At 35.7% G+C, this 20,176-nt stretch overlaps 3 protein-coding genes and 1 long non-coding RNA gene across 5 annotated transcripts in view; 2 read left to right on the forward strand and 2 right to left on the reverse strand.

Moving 5' to 3' along the window:
• LOC113499879 (alpha-N-acetylgalactosaminidase) overlaps nucleotides 1–1,642 on the forward strand; it is a 62,999-nt gene extending 61,357 nt beyond the window's left edge. For both annotated transcript variants that reach the window (XM_026880459.1, XM_026880460.1), the window contains exon 10: nucleotides 964–1,642. In XM_026880459.1, coding sequence (XP_026736260.1) covers nucleotides 964–1,073 — 110 coding nt within the window. In that variant the 3' untranslated portion in view covers nucleotides 1,074–1,642. The remainder of the gene's footprint in view (nucleotides 1–963) is intronic.
• Nucleotides 1,643–1,703: 61 nt separating this feature from the next.
• Nucleotides 1,704–3,200, reverse strand: LOC113499880. Its single transcript, XM_026880461.1, has 3 exons — nucleotides 2,841–3,200; nucleotides 2,249–2,448; nucleotides 1,704–1,874 (listed from the first exon to the last, which is right to left on the reverse strand). Exons 1-3 carry the CDS (start codon nucleotides 2,853–2,855, stop codon nucleotides 1,757–1,759), a joined length of 333 nt encoding a protein of 110 aa, XP_026736262.1. The 5' UTR covers nucleotides 2,856–3,200; the 3' UTR covers nucleotides 1,704–1,756.
• Nucleotides 3,201–3,762: 562 nt separating this feature from the next.
• On the reverse strand, nucleotides 3,763–5,271 carry LOC113500087. Its single transcript, XM_026880758.1, has one exon. It carries the CDS (start codon nucleotides 5,147–5,149, stop codon nucleotides 3,944–3,946), a length of 1,206 nt encoding a protein of 401 aa, XP_026736559.1. The 5' UTR covers nucleotides 5,150–5,271; the 3' UTR covers nucleotides 3,763–3,943.
• A 5,626-nt stretch (nucleotides 5,272–10,897) lies between these two features.
• LOC113500152 lies at nucleotides 10,898–17,225 on the forward strand. Its single transcript, XR_003401171.1, has 2 exons — nucleotides 10,898–11,076; nucleotides 16,410–17,225. It is a non-coding gene; the product is annotated as an uncharacterized LOC113500152 (long non-coding RNA).
• The last annotated feature ends 2,951 nt before the right edge of the window (nucleotides 17,226–20,176 follow it).

A 20,176-nucleotide genomic window follows, 5' to 3' on the forward strand; every position in this document is an offset into this window, starting at 1 on the left:
AAAACCAGGCTATGGTCATGTCACCTTGGATCTGTTACAGATTCGAGTTTCAGTGCTCTATGGTATCCACTTTATACTATGACGCCTCATTAGTCAACAATCGCCAAATTGGTTCCAATCAAATGTATATTTTCAATCGGACTATATGATGTACAAGCACGAAAACAAAAAAAATCTGTCTTCAAAAGACCAGATTCCTTTTACGAGTTATTTCATCATTAAATCACCCTCTCGTTGTTTTAGTGTAAATACACAATTACTATACAACTCACACAAGGCCAAATTTCACTAAGCTTATTCAATCACATTCTCATCTACAAGATCGTCATTTTCTGCGTCCAAGAGTTTCATTGCTTTATCTAATTAATAAGTAATGGATAATTATAAATCATAATTACCAACAACTACAACATATGGAGAAAAAAAATTGTGATTATCCTTTGGTTTTGCTTCTACTAAACATAATTACATTTCCGCTTGTTCATGTTTATCTTTCATCAAAGGTTGATTTCGATCGATGTCATTACTGTCATTAGCGGCTAATTGGTTTCCCATTGAGTTATCATGTCATCTTTGATTAATTATATCGCAACATTGTAGCTTTCCCTTGTAGTTATAATCTTTTTAATGTTACAATCGATTGGAGTATTGTCGTGATGCGTCATTTTTTTTTGTAACCCTTGTAACGATGCAATTTCTGTTTTTATTTTTTTGAATCCTTGGCATAAGCCTGTGTTTATGCATATAGACACTATATTTTTAAATAGTGCTACAAAAGTAATTCAGATAGCATAAAGTAGGATAACCCTTGTATTATTTTTCCTAATGTACATACATTTCAAGATAGGTATTATTATAAAGGGTCCATACTAAATTCGTTAATGGCTTTTCAATTTAGTTTGTTTTTACCATGTTCAACGTCTGTCATTAAAAATGTATCCTAAAGTGTAATTTTGTGTGCAGGTGTCGTGATACTCCGAGCTGACGCCCAGCCCTCATTCGCATTCAACTCGATACCGACGCGGACGCCATACTCCCCACTCAACGACGTTTTCAGACTCACAAAGAAATAGCGCCATCTACCGGCGAACCCAACGAACTTGAAGTCAGACTCGACACGATCTACAAGTACAATAAATAAATGATTTTATCTATCCTTTATTATAAGTCGTTTACTCGCTACGGATTTGAGGTTATGTTTTGAATGCTCGCTTTATTTTATAATTAGGTGTAGTTTTAGATTGTATTCAAAACGTGCGACTGTTTGTCTGGTTTCTGTTTCTGAGTCTTGATTAATTGTTGTTAGTTTGTTGTATATCTAGTGTAGGTTTGTCGGCTGTTTACTGCCTGTGCCTTCAGTGGTTAGCGAGACGTAGCGTGTAAACGATTGCAATCTGTATGTGTACATGTATTAACTTTGGTGTGAAAGATAGTTACCAGCCGGTGTCTCTGTCTTGCCTTAGGTTACATTTTATTTATGTTTCATTCTCGTTAGTGTGATCATTGAGATGTTATTGTGTAACAAACACGTGGAGAATTGATTATTTGCCATTACGTTGTACCTAGGATAAGGATGTACATTTTAGATGCCTATAAATGTAAGTTTTTTCGTAGTGAACGTCAATAAATAATTATACTTGTATTTTATGGCTTTTTTTATCAAAGTTTTAATAGATACACTCTTTATCCCAATCAAAAACCTTAATGAATAAATATTACTCTTCTATAAAACTTCCTCAGCAAATTCATGTTTTGTTCAAGAATTAATGTTTCTGAATTTCGAATCGTTGTCATCCAGTCTCGAGTACCTCCAAGTGACTTTATACCAGGACATCGTAGTACCAAGGTTTTCTTCTTCAATAACGTTATCGCTCCTGAAAACAAATAAATAGGTATTAAGATACAGTTCAGGTCATTGGTAAACGACCCTGCCTGCAGGCTGTTACAACTCTGGAAGCAAGAACAACAATTCAAAACCAAAAGTTTTTCTCATTCGAGTAGGCGCTCTAATTTAGCTCAAAAAAAACTTCTTTAAATTTCTTATGGCAAAATACCCACAATTTTCCGAAATGAATCTCCTTTTTTCATCGAGTGAACCTCGATGAAAAGAGGAGGAAGAATTCATTTGGAGTTGAACCAACTTGGCCATTTTACTTGAGGTGCTGTTAAGGCAGTTAATGCAAACCAAAAGCTACAGGACAACCGTATCAAAGACAGCTTACTTATCAGCTTTTGAATAAATCCTTACCTTTTCAAACGACTCAGCGAAGGTTTGTCAGCGTGGTAAGCTTTAAGCTGCAAATGTTGTGTAGCATCTCCTTCTGGATTTATTCGTTCAGGACTTCCAACATTTTTGTAGCCAAATGAATTCGCCGAATTAAATTTCAGTTTCGCTATCCCACAGTAGCTTTCTTCTAAAACCGATGCTAAGACCACATAGAGTAAAACCTATAAAAGAGAAAAAAGAACTTTAAGAAAACATTCGGGATATGAATTATAAGTGACCGTCTCCATGAATCACCTATTTATGTAACAAGCGGTTTACTCACTATTTATCGCGAGTCGAACTCGATAATTCGACTTTATAATCGACGAAATTTGTTAAAACGACCTCTTACACTGAGATAATACGAAGACTTACTTTCAGCGATAAATAACAATTAGGTACGTGAAAAAAACCGCTGACAGACTCAATTATTTTATAACCCTTTTAATATGAATATTTTAACAACTAATATAAGAAGCTATACATTGATTGAAAACACGTTTTTACTCTCTTTGCTAAAACTCATCCTTAAATTATTGGGCTACCTTCTACAGTCATTTGATTTACTTCTTACCGATATTAACTGCATTTTATCCAAACAATACAGTCTCGTAAACTACACTGGACGTCACAAAGGACTATCAAGGACTGATCATACGTCTATATTTAAATTGTAAGTACACGAGGAGAAATGTACTTGCATTGGTTATCATCGTTGTTTCTATGTAGGAAATTAGGTCCCGATTTCAAACGACTTCAAAAAGGTGGTTCTTAATTTGTTTATATTTTTTATTTATGTTTGTTTCCTCAGATTTGGAGATGATGAACAGATTTTGTGGATTCTTTTTCCATTTCACGAGAAATAGCTGTCATTTAGGCAACTTCATCGAATTTGGCTCTGTAGTTATTTTTATGTCTAGTCAGTTGTATGTTTTATAAGACCAAATGGTTGTTTCACTTTAAATAAAAAATAATCAACAAAATTGCTTTATCCAGTCAGAAGTTTAGAGGTGTTTTTTTAAATACAGACTAATGAGAACTACCTTATTTTCAAAGGCAGTCGAAAATGTATATGTAGCTATTTTCACTTTGATTAATTAGTGTCAGTTAGGTACATAATATAGTACGGTCCAGTAATTGACCCCAAGGCCTCATCCTTGAGGTCAATTCTGTCCAGTCAAAGCTGATAAATGTTCCCACATAATTATCAAAGTTGTACAAAGGCCAATAGCCTCTCGTGACACAATTAAAAAAAGAAGTGGCGATTAACTACTGCCCGGTAGTAACCGACGTCAGAAAAAGAAAGAATATTAGATTAGATAGGCCATAGAGTTGCGAAAAAGATTTTTTTTTTATAATAAGGTAAACGGTAAGGTAAGGTAGAGATGTTTAAAGTAAAAGTTAAAAAACACAATAACAGAAGAAAATAAAATGAAACAAAAAAAAATCTTTTATCAATACAGTTATAATATCGATGTATTTTATTGATATAATTGTAAATTAAACCACAGACTGTTTCACAAAATACTTAATAACTAAACATCAATTTAACACCTAATTAACTTTAACAGGCCACGAAATTTAAAGACCTAAATTCAAAGGAAACATTTCATTACGTTATGAATAATTTATTTAGGACTTAAATATACTGGGAAAACTAGAAACGCGCACATCACGTCACGTTAAAAGACAATTTACGTGTAGCGCGGGTAGGTGTCGGACTGTCGACCTGAAATCTGAAATCGAACAACAGAAGGTATAGCCTTCACTGGGATTATCAGGATGCCAAGTCAACCACGAGAAATTATTATTATGACGGCACAAGTCGTCGCAGAAGAACCTCTGTCGCGCCTCAATCTGTGTGTAGTAAGGGTTGTTGATCCCAACGAAGGCGATCCCACATCTCCTCGTCGTTTCATAAACCACCTTGTAAAAGTACTCCGGGACTGGTATCACAGGGTTATTGTTGTCATCGGTATGAAGGTGGATCTCCACTCTTCGCCCATTTACATTGTGAAGCTTCGTCACTCCAAACGTTCCTGTATAAATGATCGTATTGTACCCAGCCACGTGTATATGATTCCTCAGATCCACTTCCAAAGTATTCCAATTGCCGCCATTGAAACCTGTCCATTGAGGAGCACAGTTCACGTAGTGGAATGTCGCGCGTTCGCCAAATGCGAACACGAAATCAGTTTTAGCAGCCAAGTGACCTCTCGAAAGGAATTCTGTCTTCGTGATATAGTTGTCTATCATAGGTCCGACTAATTGCGCCACGGCCGCTTTTTGCCCTCTCGGTGAAAACAAGGAATCGACAGGAATGTAGCCGTAATGATCATTAGCAATGAAAAAAGGTCGGATAACTTTTGTTTGGTACAAAGAGTTGTAAGGTTTCTGCGTGTACTTTGAGTAGATAGCATTCATACCAGCTTCATTGAAACATGTCTCATAAAGTGGATAGAATTCGTTTTGGACGTAGTACCCGACTTCTATAATTCGGTTGCCTTCAAAGCATAAACGGTCTGTTCGCCTGCTACTGTAGTTTGGGGGGAATTTACATTTGAAAAGAGAGAATGGCGCTGGGGCGTTTAGCCACTCCTCGTTTTGGAAAGTGTCTCCTCCTTCACATTTTATAGTAGCAGTTGGTAGTTCATGATGAGCGTTTGGGTGGTCTATAGTTCCCATACCTTCGCAGCTTAGTATCAAGGAATCGCCGTAATTCAAATCAACGTTACCGAAGTTGTCGTCGGGTTCCAGAAGCCGCCCATCCCGTATTATAATAGGTAGTGGCTCCGAGAAGTGCAACCGAGAATTGAGCCTACATTTCCGTCCTTGCTGTATATTCAAAGCGCACAATATCAACATTAAAGCCCGTTGCAACATATTTTTTAACAACTCACAATTTTATTAGATCTCAAAATCATAATTTTCAAGTTAAGTAAATGCTAAATAAACACGGAAATTTTGACTAATGTCTGATTTAATATTGACAATCAGGTGTCAATTAAATACAGACTAGCAAAAGTACAGTTTACAAACAATAATTTCATTTAAAATGAGGATAGTTAAGTATCTTCTGACAAAAACTTAAGGGTTAAAGTTCCGTAGCTACAGGGAAGCAAGCTACAATATAGCAGCTAAGGGAAAATATGATCCTATAAATAAACCCTCCGGTAAAGAATCCCATTAACTACCTTTGTCTAGAAAATTCCCGAATTTGGGAAGGTATAAAAGACCACATACCTAGCGACATTAACCTCCGGATTGCATTTTCTCTTTGCTTTCAGAAAACCACACAGAAACATATTTGCCATTCAACACTAACTCACATATGTAATGGGCTTCCGTAACAAAACTATTTGACTAAGTAGATACTCAAAGATATTTCTAAGGCAAACACAGCTTTTGAAACGCTTAGGAAAGTCAATACACTCCAAAACAAGATTGCAGTTAAAGAAACGAGTGGTTTCATTAATCTTACTATCTGCAAACTGTCTGCATCTGGTTCCTTAGGTTTACGCGAATGTTAGACATGGAAATGAAACTACTTTTACGGATTTTATCGTTCGGGAACTAAAATCTAAAATTAAACCGCGATAAAATCCATAAAAGTAGTTTCATTTCAATGTCTGCATCAGCTGTTTAACTCAAATGGTTCTGAACTCTGAGGACGCAAAAAATCTGAACCAAGTTCAATGACCGACCGAAAGATCACACATACTAAACATACAATTAGATGTATTTAAAATGTTTTTTCTGATATCGTAGGTAGGTTGAAGATTGGTGTAGTAAAAAATTACCAGTCATTATTTATCTGACGCTTTAATTTATATGTACACGTATAGATATTATGGTAATTAGTTATAGATGTTGAGGTTAAGGAGGTCAGATAATATGTTGCTAGGTCTATTTTAGATACATGGGTCCAGGGGCCCAATTCCTCTATTTATATTGGCCAATGAATAATTATATTGCCAACATTGTATTGAAAGTGAGTGTTCCGCCCCGTGTTGAATCTCCAATTATGGGGTTGGAAAAATACTTAGGAGGATACGACTAGTGTCATATTCATCAAATTTCCATTCGTTCATCGGCGTTTGTAAGTAGCGGAATTGGGGCCAAATAACATGTTGTGATATCAATAACTTGTCTAAAATGCAGCTGTACGAAGGCTTTAGAGACAATTTGGAAAGTATAATGGGAGAAATATGGGGAGCAAAGTACAAAATATTGCCTATTTTGTACTTTGCTGCTCATTTATTGTTTTAAAAAAAATCCGATGACTGAGTATTTTATCAAGTCAGTTCCGTGCAGTGCCAGCGTAAGGGCCACTGACACCCTGGGCGAAAATATTGTGGCGCCCACTCAAGGGAAGCAATATCAAGTGTTAGTTTTTTTCTGATCCTAAGTAAAATTATATTAAGAATTTCATCTTTCCTTTAGCGTTACGTTTGGCGGTGAAAGTATCTCTATCCACCTCTAGCGTAGAGCACAGTTCTGAGGGTTTGCGCCAGGAGAGTCAAGCGACTCCAACTTCAGACCTTGGCGCCCCCCAGAATTTGTCGCCCTGGGCCATCGCCCCATCACGCCTCCCCCCCTAATGCCGGCACTGCTTCCGTGCAAAGTATAAAAGTATGTATTTGAACCTGGCTACTTAGTTGTCAAATGTGATCGCTTTTTACCGATACTTTGAATTGTAGATACACAATAGCTGTTCAGAAAAAACTATATTCAATACGCAGTAGTATAATGCTACGTTTGAAACTAGTCTGTATGTAAGTAGGTATGTGTGTGTGTGTGTGTGGGACATGTATCTCACATGTGAATATTTCTGGCTATAGGCTTACTATAGAATTCTATCCGTATGATGAAGCCGTAGGAAGCCGACTCCAACAAGTTTGGGAAAAAGCGGGTTTATTCCCAAAACAGGTTTGGTTCTATTTTAAATTTCGATTACTTTGTTTCTTTTCTCCATACGATCCTAAAATGGTACTTTCGGCATAATCCACGATCTAGTGTTATCAGCTTTCCAAAAAATATTGGATACGTATTTTTTTTTCTCGTAACGAAAAATGAAGTGGAGTATTTTTTAATTCGCGCGTGACATCACTTAACTGTACTCGTTTTACTAGCAAAAAATGTTTTTAGCCCCCACTACCAAACTTACGTGTTTTTTATCACCCTCAGTTTTTAATGATGTGATAAAGAAAAAATACCAAAGTGTTCAATATTTTTTGGATACCTTTCAGACGGACTATAAAGACGTTTTCTTTTTCCCACTATCATGGTTCGTTAGGTACTTATATGTATATCGCAGTGTACCAGTTACAGGGTACGGGTACAGTACTACGTCAACCGCATGACCTTTCTTATCTTCGCATATTCGTCGGACGGGAAAAGATAAGACCCAGTAAATGTTGAGGTATCCCTAAAAGCCCCTCTACATTACTTTAGCGCGTTCAACAAATCTGGGGCCTCGACACTAGAAATAGAGAAAAAACTAAATTAAATTCGCGGTTTAGCCCATGAGGATGTCTTCGCCATATTTATATTATGTAATTATATGAATCTTGGTGATTCATCACCAAGAAAGACAGGAAGAGGAGTTACATGTGTATTTATAATCATTGGCCTAGCCTTTTCTAACTATGTTGGGGTCGGCTTCCAGTCTTACCGGATTCAACTAAGTACCAATGCTTTAGGAAGAGCAACCCACAATTTAACGTGCCTTCCTAATCACGGAGGCACTCGTTATTGCAAAGATGGTCCCCCATCTACGGACCAACCGCGTCAAGCATAGCTTAACCTGTGATCGATTCACTTATGCGGTTATAGCTTAGCCACGAGCTCATATTCATTCATGCGTCTATAATCATTTATAATATTGAAGTAAAACAATAAAATCATTAATGAATGAGGATACTATGCAAGAACACGTTTATGTACTTCAGAGGAATATCAAATAGTATTATAGGACCATAGTACATAAGGGCATAAATATAAAATTTCAACATAAAAAAAAGTTTTTCTCGTTTTTTTACGTTTTCCCGCTCGCAGAAGACGAAAAGACGGGCCTAGGCGCAGACGAAAAGTAAGTTTGACCATGGATAAAAAACATTTTGCTTCTTCTGAAGCAGATTAGTACTAACTGACACGTCACATCCTGAGGCTTGGTTTTCAGCCAGAACCCCTAGCCGGAAATGGGTATAAACGTCAAATGAATTGTTTCATCAATAGATGCCTGAGTAAGAAAACAAGAAGCAATTCTATTAATTTATTTTAAACTCATCCCTCGCATCAGATATTTGTGGAAACGTACCTATCATAAACTGCACTTGGAATCTAACACTGCACGGATAGCCGAGTGGTTGAGGTCACCGTACGCGTCCTGTCGCAGGTTCTATCCCCGCGTCAGAGAAGCATTTGTGTGATCCACGAATACTTGTTCTGAGTCTGGCTGTCTTTGTGCATGTCATTTGTGATGTTTTCAAAACTCCCGCAAGACAAGGATTAAATTACTTACAGCAGGACTTTTTTTTAAATCTTAACCGTAGTCTGTCAGCTTATTCAATTGACAAGGAACAGCGCATTACAAGGCTAAGACTTGCTTACACATCAAAAATTGTCTTACATCAAAAAGTACTTCAAATCTACCCCTCTCCCCCTAAACCTATGGTGCAGAAAACAAAACAAAACGTCGTTCCTTTAACATATCTCTCCAGAAACACCCTAAAAATAAAACATTACTACAATTTCACTACATTCCATTCCTAAATGACAGTTATTCGTCTCTTCGGACTATGTGTAACGGTTATCAGTATTACTGTCTGACGTATAAGCACGCGTGTACATTGAACTATGTATCTACTTCACTACTGGCACGTGTTCCCATGTACTATTTAATCTGTAATGACTAGAAATGTAATTACTAGGAAAATATAATATTTTTAACTAGTTTTTCTTGCTCTAAGCTCGACGGGTTGTAGATTATTGAATGCTAAAACTGTCTTCCAGCTACCTCAATGACAAATTTCATCATAAACACACAAAAAACTTTTCGAATTTGTAGCAAAACACAGCATAGACAAATTAATGACGATTTTTATTAAATATAATCTTAGATATTAACACATATGTTATGTTCCATTAAAGTTTCTTACCCCGAGAGGGTGAAAACGGATCCAAGGAAATAAGATTTCGTCATTGCCGTCTATCTGTCACTCTATCTTATGCTCTACCTTAAGAACCGTGATAGCTGGAGAATCCGGCAAATTAATATTTTCACAGAAGGCGTATTTCAGTTTCTTCTATACGATGTCGCTGTGTAAAATAATGAACACAATATTTTGAGAGATTAAATCATTTAGATTGATGAACGGTATGATGCACTTAAAAATTGACTTATGCAATCCAAGTAAGATTATTATTATTAAATGATGTAACGGTTTACTCACGCGTATTTATCGGGGTAGCCCGACTAGTTTCGGACCCAACCGGAGTCCTTAATCATGAGCAGACGCGGCGGGATCGCGAGTCCAACTCGCGAGAGTCGAGTAAACCGTTACATCATTTAATAATGAATCAGTCTCACGATAGTTATTATAAAAAAAACAATTAAGATTGATAATTTAACAAGCAGTATTGATTATCACCGCTCCGTAGAAACTCATATTTTCACGTTTTTCCCTCTTTAATCATCTTGCGTTTGCACTAATCAACACGTTTAATATGGTATGCTTGTTACGTTCATTAACGATAACCCACGGAACAAATGTCATTTTTATTTCGTCCCCCTTTTCCAAAACTTTACATTTCATCATTGTTATTACACCAGCCTGTAATGTAAATGTCCCATATGGGCAAAGTTAGAGCATTATTATTATTATATTGGTATACGTCACTTTCATCCATTTCATTTTTATACACTCATTTTTCCTGTTTGTTTGTCGTTTCGGTTGGATTTTTGCATCTCAATTTTGAGGTACTTTTCGACAAGCTAGCAGGCTGAAATTTTCAGGGTAGCTTTAAACCCGATGAAAATGTTATTTGCAGCTATAAAAACGTCTAGACCGATTTTGATAAAATTTTAATGTAGTGACATTAATAAACGTGGGTTATTTAGATTTTTTTAAATCTATTTTATTCTTAATCATAACAAAAAAAACGCTTCTTCGTTTTCGTGGTTAAACCAATCAACGAGTAAAGTCGCGGGAAAATGCTAGTATAACAACAGTAGTTAAATAGACACGCTAACGATATCCGTATATTCCAAATGATGTGACTCAAACTATAAACTGATATAATAAACACGCAACACTATAATATTATTACATCAACGTATAAGATAAACAATGAAAGCAATCAATAACGTCTGTTCTATATCCAATGTGTATCCAATGCAACAAAACAATAACAAAAACATGCATTTACCGTGAGTCAATTAAAATAAATATGCAATGACATGCAAAACACGGGAGCAATTTTATTATACTTATTTAATCTGTTGATTTCGCGCCTTAATTCATTCATAAAAAAAAATCGAGTAGGCCTGAACGAATATGAAATTGAAATAAGAACACACGGTCTCTTAGCATTGTCGCGTGATTGTAAAAAAAACAAAATGTCATTTTGTATTTAGGGCAGTGAATCCTCATTATTCCTCATTCCGTAGCCGGCAGCTGCGCGGATAGACGTGTATTTGTTAAAATAAACATCTCTATTGTTGTGTGTTAATAAACAAATTATTGTGCTGTGATGATGATACATTGAACGGATGCTATTTATTACTTGCTAGAATGAATCGGACTTCGGTGAGTCTAATTGTTTTTAATAACTAATTAAAATTTCAAGCAATTTACGATAATTTTCACGATGTTTAAAGTATAATTACTGTTATAATGCGATTATGTTATACTTGGCTTTCTGGGTGGGCCTAAATATTAAATAAAAACTAGTGATTTCATTTTATATTTGAAATTATGGAATGTTCAATGTTTGTACTACTGCTTGTTCTAAAAATAAGTGAAGCTTCTCCTTAGCTTCCTGCTTTACTATTTTTAAATATCAAAATTATGAATATCATTCGAGAATTTAACGACGAAGTATCTATTCTGCACATCCCTGCTCGAAAATAGCTATTCATTTATAAATAGGTAGATCTATATTTCAGTTAATCAGGCAACTGTAATTATCCTCGTAATTTTCGGAAATGGTAATAAAGCATGCAATGCGTTCAAAACTTTTAGGTTAATTATGCTCAAATTTAAAACACTGGCAATCAAAAACAATTTTTAACAAAAATATTATCTTTCTAAGAAATTCATTAATGGCTTTCTGCATTGTCAGTATCAATGCAGAAAGCCATTAATGCATTTCAAATTTAGAATAATAAAATAAAAAGTTACCCACACATAATTTATAATTAGAACATTCTGAACTCGAATCGTAACGAATATGACATGTGTTGATCTTTTAAAAAGTGTGACCAGTTGACAACAGACCATTGTTAATCAAATAAGCATAATTTGTAAAGGACTTGTAAACATATTATCACGTTTGTGCTAAAATATTTGTCCTTGATAAGGGTTCCTGGATCTAACAACGCATTCTACAGATAATTGAGTACCAAATACTCAAAAAAAAAACATTGCTATGAAAACTCTTGACTAAAAACTATTTTAAAGGTCTTTTATAACCGCTTCATTTGTGAGAATGATTCCTTAGTCCCAACTTATATCGTTAACAAGGTCTAATGTCCATTAGTCATCTATTTAAACAATTACTCGAGGCAAGTTTTTGTTCGGATGTTGCGGTGTATGGAAAGTTTTATTTATTTCTCAGAAAACGATTAAATTATTACCTAATTATAATTATATTTGGAATATTCCAGTATCGATTTGAAATTTTCCCGTTTTACGTCAATTAGTCGGTAGGTAGTTTGGCTACCACCACAAGTACAGTCGAGGTCATAAGTGATTGCTTTTTCTTAATAAATTTGAAAGTTTAACTAATTCTCTTCACTTTTTTGTGTTGTATAGATTTTTGAATTCTTGGCAATATCAATGATATTAATGAACTGGGCTGTACAGTGAGTAACAAAAGTGACGATAAAAACTCGGTGACGTAGTTTATACTATATTTTCAAAGTCACTTAACTCGGACTGAAAAATAGCGTTTGTCATTCACATCTAATATCATTTGGCTTAGCAGTAAATTTTTGTTTACATGACGTCATGATGAATCGCGGCTAAGATTCCCGATTGGCGTGATGTTTTGGCAGAAGCAATGTACCTATAAACGTAGAAAAAGACCTTGCAGGCAAGTTACATTGTAAGACAAACTAAGCACGTAGAGTGCTATATATAAGACTCATTTTATTGTTTTTCGTTTAGCGAAAAATCAAATTCATCGCACTTTCTAAGACTAAGAATTATAAATTTGAAGAATGTTTTTCATCCATCGAACATTTTAATTCATTTCATTTAAAATACAATACTTTAATTTATTTCGATAATAAACCAGTCACCAACGACAAATACAGGGAAATCTAATTATAGAAATTATTATCAAAAAAATATTCCGCAGTATGAATGTATGATAGTATCACAGCTACATTGAGGACACAATCAACAATAAGTACTGAATAAGTAACTTAATTGCAGTTGAATTAAAGCTTAGTTTTGCATGCAAAATGAGACGCTCCCATGAATGTCGCTTAAATAAGAGTTACTCTTACGAGGCATGTTAACAAATGTTAGCTTATCTGACAGAGATTCCTCTATGAGAGCTTGTTGTCGAACGGGATATTTAGTCATCAGTTACTACAGCATAAGTAACAGGAAGATATAACCCTATCGTGTATTGGTAATTATCAATTATGACGACCTCCGTGGTCGAGTGGCGTACGCACCGGTTTCAAGGTGTCGCTAGCTCTGAGGTCCCGGGTTCGATCCCCGGTCGGGTCAATGTAAAAATTCACATTTTCTGCATTGTCTCGGGTCTCGGTGTTTGTGGTACCTTCGTTGTATCTGAATTCCATAACACAAGTGCTTCAGCAACTTACTTTGGGTTCAGAACAATGTATGTGATGTTGTCCGCATTTATTTATTTAACGAATTCTAATTATTGTAAAAAAGACATTGGAATTGAAATTTGATAATTTATCAAAAATAAGATAGATGTCGTCAATTTTACATGTCGTTTTTTACGCAAGCTGGAGTCGAGATTAGTTAATTGGCTACCCAGAGAAGTTAAGTAGAAACAAAATCAGGGTTCAATGCCTCTTCTTAAGTTCAGAAAAAAATAGTTTTTCCATAATCAGAAAAAAAATTGTACCATTCCTGGACTGGCCTTTGGAATAAAGAGCCAGATTCATTTACGTCGCATAAAAAGATACCGTATGGATACCGTAGCATAAACAGAATAAAATGTAAGTAACGTCACAACTAAAAACAGTCTATTGATGTTTTCTAATCATATTTGTTTTTTGTAATATTATAGTTTTAAAATGCAAATAGGATAAAATTATTTGGGGAAACATGATATATTTAGGATAAGTTGTAAAAAAAGAACTTGTATGTTTATATTTAACAACAAGCTGTTGCCCGCGACTTCGTCCCCGTGGGTTTATATTACCGCGGAACTTACATCTTCTATAAGTTATGATTTATACCTGCCCGGTTTTTTTCACATTTTCCATGGTATCCTCGCTCCTATAAGTCGCAACGTGATGGTTTATAGCCTAAAGCCTTCCTCGATGAATGGTCTATTAAACAAAAAAAGATTTTTTCAATTTGAACCAGTAGTTCCTGAGATTAGCGCGTTCAAACAAACAAACAAACTCTTCAGCTTTATATATGATTGATGGAATAGTCCACCAGTATTTCTCCTTCAAACCCCCCATATAAACTGTATTCAATATTCTCATGTACCACGTTTGACGTCAAAACGTTTGTCATTTGTCATCAACTACATCTGGTATTCATGATCAGGCCAATGTGCTCATGGGAATACAGGGCCTTCAATAATCAGATTGTCAGTCAAGCGGCACTCTTTACATATACCTTCTATAGCATTATGTTAACACTACAGTGTAAGTACGTAGATGGACTATGCGTGCGTTTAAATCAGAACTAAATAAAATGGAAGAGAACAAAATTAGGAATGTTATAAGTTGACAGCTGGTCATCTTTATTTGTTTATAAGAAGACGCTTTACCCGCGGCCCGCGGCTTCGCCCGCGTCGAGGTCGGTTATAGGTATCGTGTTTCTATACCAAATTTCATAGGTTCAGTGGTTTAAACGTGAAAGCGTGACAGACAGACAGACAGAGTTACTTTCGCATTTATAATATTAGTAGGGATTCGTAATTCGTAGCTTATTTTGAAGATAAATCAAATAGCACCTAGATTCGTCCATTCTGAAATTATTGTTACAGCGGCAACTGAAATACGTTATCTGTGAAATTTCAACTGTGTAGCTATTCAGGTTCATGAGATACAACTTGCAGACAGACCGATACACGTACAGACGGTCCGACGGACTGTCATTGCCACTAGCCCTATATAAGTTTCTAATATAATGTCCTACCATGCAATTAAAAATCAAAGCACCTTCACAGACTAAAAAAATTGCAAAAATGTAGGTATATCTCAACCGGATACATTAAAAAAGTAGGAACAAATAATCAGAAGTCACATTGTTAAAGTCACATTGAGACATCTAAGACTAAGCCTTTAGTCATAACCTTAGTGCTTATGAAACCGGTTCGTAAAACACCAGTATACTTGTTTGCTCATTAAAATCTTATTTCAAACCGACTTTATTCTGTACCTAAGTTACACAATACGAGTCACTAGAGTTACACAGGTACCTATAGTTTGCAACTTTATAAGGTTTTATTTTTTGTCCTATGATTAGAATTAAAAGTACAATGTTAAATATTTACAGTACAATCATTTGCTTTATACTAAAAAACATAAACAATAATTAAAACAAGGCATCAAAAAATTCATCGGCATCGCTGCCGGCTGGGAGTGTGCCCAAAAGGCTGGCAGCATTGCCACATTGAATGGCAATGCTAATCCTCTGAGGTAAAAGCCAGCCTTTGGGTCACGAGAAGTGTCAACGAGATGCTTTGCTAGCTCTAAAAAGCGTTTTGGCACTCGGCCCCCACGGCCCAAAAGTTTCAACCCCAAACGGCTCAAAGAAGTCTTATTGTTTGCGGACTACTCTCTCTTCTGGGTATCAGACTAATCTGACCTCGATTGTCTTCTAAGGAAAAGATTCATGTCCTTAGTAACTCTTCTTTTTTGACCACCAGGTTACAGGTGAGCGTACCTATCTTTTCTTCTTTTTTTGTTTAAAAAACGACTCCCTCGGCAAGGAATTTAATCCTTGTGTCGCGAGGGGTTTACAAACATACAAATCACATGCACAATGACACCCGGACTCAGACCCACCCCAGACAAGCATTCGCAGATCACACTAATGCTTGTCCTACGCGGGATCGAAACCGCGACACGACGCGCTCAGTGGGTTTGGCATAGTGACCTCAACCACTCGGCTATCCGTGCAGTCAAAGTTATATAAGATTGATTCATAATAACCAAACGTTTTGTTTCCACTTCGTAGTTATGCTAAAATGGAAAACATGTTACTTAATCAACTACATGTCTGAATACGAATAGAAAACATATTGAAATTTCTAATCATAAACTATTAATACCTAATTATGAATAGCGCTATAAAGTAAAAATGAAGGTTATCTGAGAGCTGATGCAGTTGTGAAAGAGAGACGCCGTGTTACTTGTAATGCGCTGTCCCTCTTCAGCGACAGTCTATCGTTTTCCCCAACTATGTTGGGACGGTGCATGGTAATTACCTATTGGCAATTTATTTAAGTTAAGTTTGATAAAAGTCAGCCTCAGAGAACGATATGAGTTGTAGGCTTATTTTATAGGGGTTTTAAAAGGGTTTAAACAAATTAATATAAGTATTTTTAAGTCTCCTAATCTTCTTAAAACAATTGACTAGCACAAATGTAACGGAACTTTGATACGGTCTATCAGAATATTCTTATTTGTAAAACATAGGATATATACATATAGTAGCCAACTAAAGAATCCGTTTTCATTTTGTTTCAGGTACTCATTATGGTGCTGTGTGCATTTTTACTAGTAAATGACGTCACAAGCTCCATACTACCCTCTTTGCGGGAAAATCAAAACACAAATGTAGAAAATACGGAGAAAAACATCTCAACAAAGGAAATGTCAGAAGACTATAAAAAATACAGCTATATTATAACCACCTATTTATAGTATTTATAGAAATTTATAAATTTTAATAAAAAGTATTCAATTGTCTATCAAATTAATGAAGATATGACAGCGACACAATGTTACCAATAGAAATATTAAATATGTAAACTAGGTCTGTGATGTTACCTATTCTTGTATACGAAAATAACCTATGTTCCGTAATGCAAAATAATAATAAGAATTTATTTTTATATGTATGTACTAGAAAAGTGTTAATAAGATTTGATAATACTATTTTTTGACGCTGGCAACTCCGAAGTTTTATAATTTCGAATGTTGACGCTGGAAACACTGACGTTTTATAGTTTCGTTTTTTAAATATATTATGTGACGCGGATGTGATTGATTTGTACCTAGATAACATTATAATTATATATAAAAAAATTGCAAACAAGTTACCAAAATATGCGTATGTACCCGTGCCAATCTGAATGCCAATTATTTAATCATACATTAGACTGAAGGACATGGGTCCCATCGCTAACTACTAAAGTAAGAGTATCGCAGTTGTGAGAGAGACACCGCTCTAGGCCGTGTAGAGCGCTGTCCCGCTTCCACACAAGTAGTTTTATTGTAAGGCATGGTAGGAGACGTCTTGGATATTCTTGAAAAGACAAATAATAAATGTTCTGCTATAAATCTTTTGTTTTAATTCCTTACAAATCACAGAAACCCAGCTTAACTACAAATGAAGATATTTCAGGTCAGTAATAAACGATTATAATTATCTTATTAATCTCTTCACAATGAATTGAAGTGTAAAATGTCAGTCATTTTGATGGTCTAGAGCTAAAACCTTTGGACTGCTGACTCACAGGTTTGAATCTTGTCACACATTTATGTTTTTTGTAATGATGTGCGTATACCTACAAAGTACCTGCCACTTGCTGTAAACGATGAAGACTTGAGAAGAGCTCTCAGGAACTTTGTGACAATAACCACAACACGAGAAATACATTTTTAAGGGTGTGTTGTGTCACAGGTTACACGTCAACCATAGACATAAAAAACAGACTATTTTACACACTCAGCGAATTTTACTCAGCAGCAGAAGAAGCTGGCAAAATTTGGAAATGGCATGAGAACGGAAGGTAGATAATGTAACGTTCAACGATTTTTTATATTCATTTTTTTGCAAACAAATTAATTAAATATTTAAATACTATAATATCCACATGACATGGCATATTATAAATGATAAATACGTAAGTTTTTCTCTTATTTATTTATTTGGATTTCCAACAAGAATAACATAATACAAGCAAAATTAACTATACATGATAACACACTTTTAAGTAAGTTTTGATAAATAATAATGTTCTTGAGACTTATCAATACAAGTATTACTACGGAAATAATATATGTTACTTGCGACGTACATGCACGAGCCTGAATCAACCTAATTGATTTGTCGTCAGCCAATCGCGTCGTGGAACATTCCGCAAAAAAGTTTTACTAATTTAACCGCGACTTTTGTTTCCACTTTTTTTATATCAGTGAGGAATATTGTTTCAGTGTTACACTTCGTTAAACAGTCGAAGTTATTGGAATTGTACTATAACCTCTTAACAATATGACGTTATTCTCGCAACACATTCGTCGTACCTCGCGCGAATCGTATGCGCCAAAATCTCCGTTTCAACCAGAACTGTAATTACCAAGACGAGGTAAATAAAGGGATCCTGTTTATTCTTTATAAACATCCTTCGCCTATATTTAATGTATATACTTATTTTTCATATCTATGTCCTTCGCTACTCATCCTCGCATATGTCTAGAGGAAATCTAGCTGTAGATAAGCGCGCGGCATCTCGCTTCATTTGTTACTTTAAGAGCCAATGGTAAGGCCTCTACTCTATGTAGTATGTACATAAGTTATTAGGAGAAGTCCAGGCAAACTTTGAATCTTCAACGGATTGTAGGTATCACCATGGCAAAGTTTTGAGGCGAAACATAAAGAATTACCAAGTAGTTATGTGCTAACACTTAAACTTGATCGAACAATATGCATGTCATACGATAATGGCAGTCATTATTATTTATTTTTTCCGTTTATGGTAGTCACGACGCGCGACGTGTCAATAAAAAGAAACAAGGCACGATCATATTTAAGTGCCAATTACATGACAAAAACTCAAATTATTAAATTAGATAACTCAGAAGAACTGACTCGGGTGGAACAAAAACGCCATCCGTCAAGAAAAAACTACGCCGAAATCCGTGTCAAATAATAATGGAGATTAATCAAGTACTTAACAGCTAATTTTTGATTCACCATAAAAGATATATACCTACTAATGGTCAATATTTAAAACGGACAACCATGATTTTTCAAAACTTCGTAGTTTTTAGTATCTAGTTTGGTTTTACAAAGAATCCTAACGGAGCCATCGGATAAATATTAAAAAGGGAGGGTCGGTTATACCATCTCACAGCTAACCCTCCACAAACAGATTGCCTTGAAAAACAAAGCAAACAGAATGCTAAAAGCAATATAACCATTATTGCAATTTTACAAGCGTAGCAAGGATGCACTAAAACATTACTTTTCAGAAATGGGGATAGACCTCCTGAGGATCTACGACCACGTCATAAAGGAATATGAATATAGCTGTGGTAGCGAGGCAACGCAATACACGGCATGTAGCGGCATCTCTCTTCCACACCTGCAAAAATATTATTTCAAGACGTGGCAATAGGCACCCTGACTAAATATGCTGCTAAAACATCTCTTTTTACTTTTATGATGATGTTATTGTAAGAGACATCTGAACGCCAAGGAACGTCTGGCCGCACGCATAGCTGAGTGGTTGAGGCAACCACGCGACGCGTGACGTGCCGCGAGTTCGATCCCCGCGTAGGATATGCGTTTGTGTTATCCACGGATGTATGTCCTCAGTCTCGGTGTCTTGTATGTTTGTGAAACCCTCCGCGACATTAGGACTAGTAGTAGTTTAAAAAAAAATTGGTACACACAAAATTACAAGTACTGTTCATCACATCACTCTGTTTCATCAAAACTTGTCATATCACATGAGAACGTTATTTCTGACGTTTCAAGTATAAGAACAAAGAAATCACTATCATAAACGTTACTTACTTTGTAAGCATTTGCGTACACAAACATTTACATATTGCTATAAAATTATACCACAAGAAGTCCTTTTGTGACCAGTCACGTTGATAAGGTATGACTAAAGCTGTGTAGTGGCAAAGTTCAACATTTAAATACTTTGCAAACATAGGTTCTCACAATTTAAATAGATACTCGTTGGTGAGTAGGCTAGGCATAGCTTACCTCTGGGGCTTATTATAGTCATCAGTCCAAGTCAGTAATTAATTTTGTTCTGTACCCGGCTGTCATTACATCATACATCTTAGACAGTCGTTTTGGGAAGTCAGAAGCCAGAATGCTGTCAGAAAATATTACCAAGGGGTATTCGTGTGGCTCGGGTAACTGGTTGAAGAGCTGGCGAGAGTCGATCCATGTGGCACATTGATACCAAAATGTATCCGGTTCAATGCACGCATAGCCTCGAGTTCAATTCCCGCGTAGCAAAACCATAGATTGTGAACCACGAATAATTGTG

This window comes from Trichoplusia ni, chromosome 13 (assembly GCF_003590095.1).
Source record: "Trichoplusia ni isolate ovarian cell line Hi5 chromosome 13, tn1, whole genome shotgun sequence".
In the NCBI taxonomy this organism is placed as follows: Eukaryota; Metazoa; Arthropoda; class Insecta; order Lepidoptera; family Noctuidae; genus Trichoplusia; species Trichoplusia ni.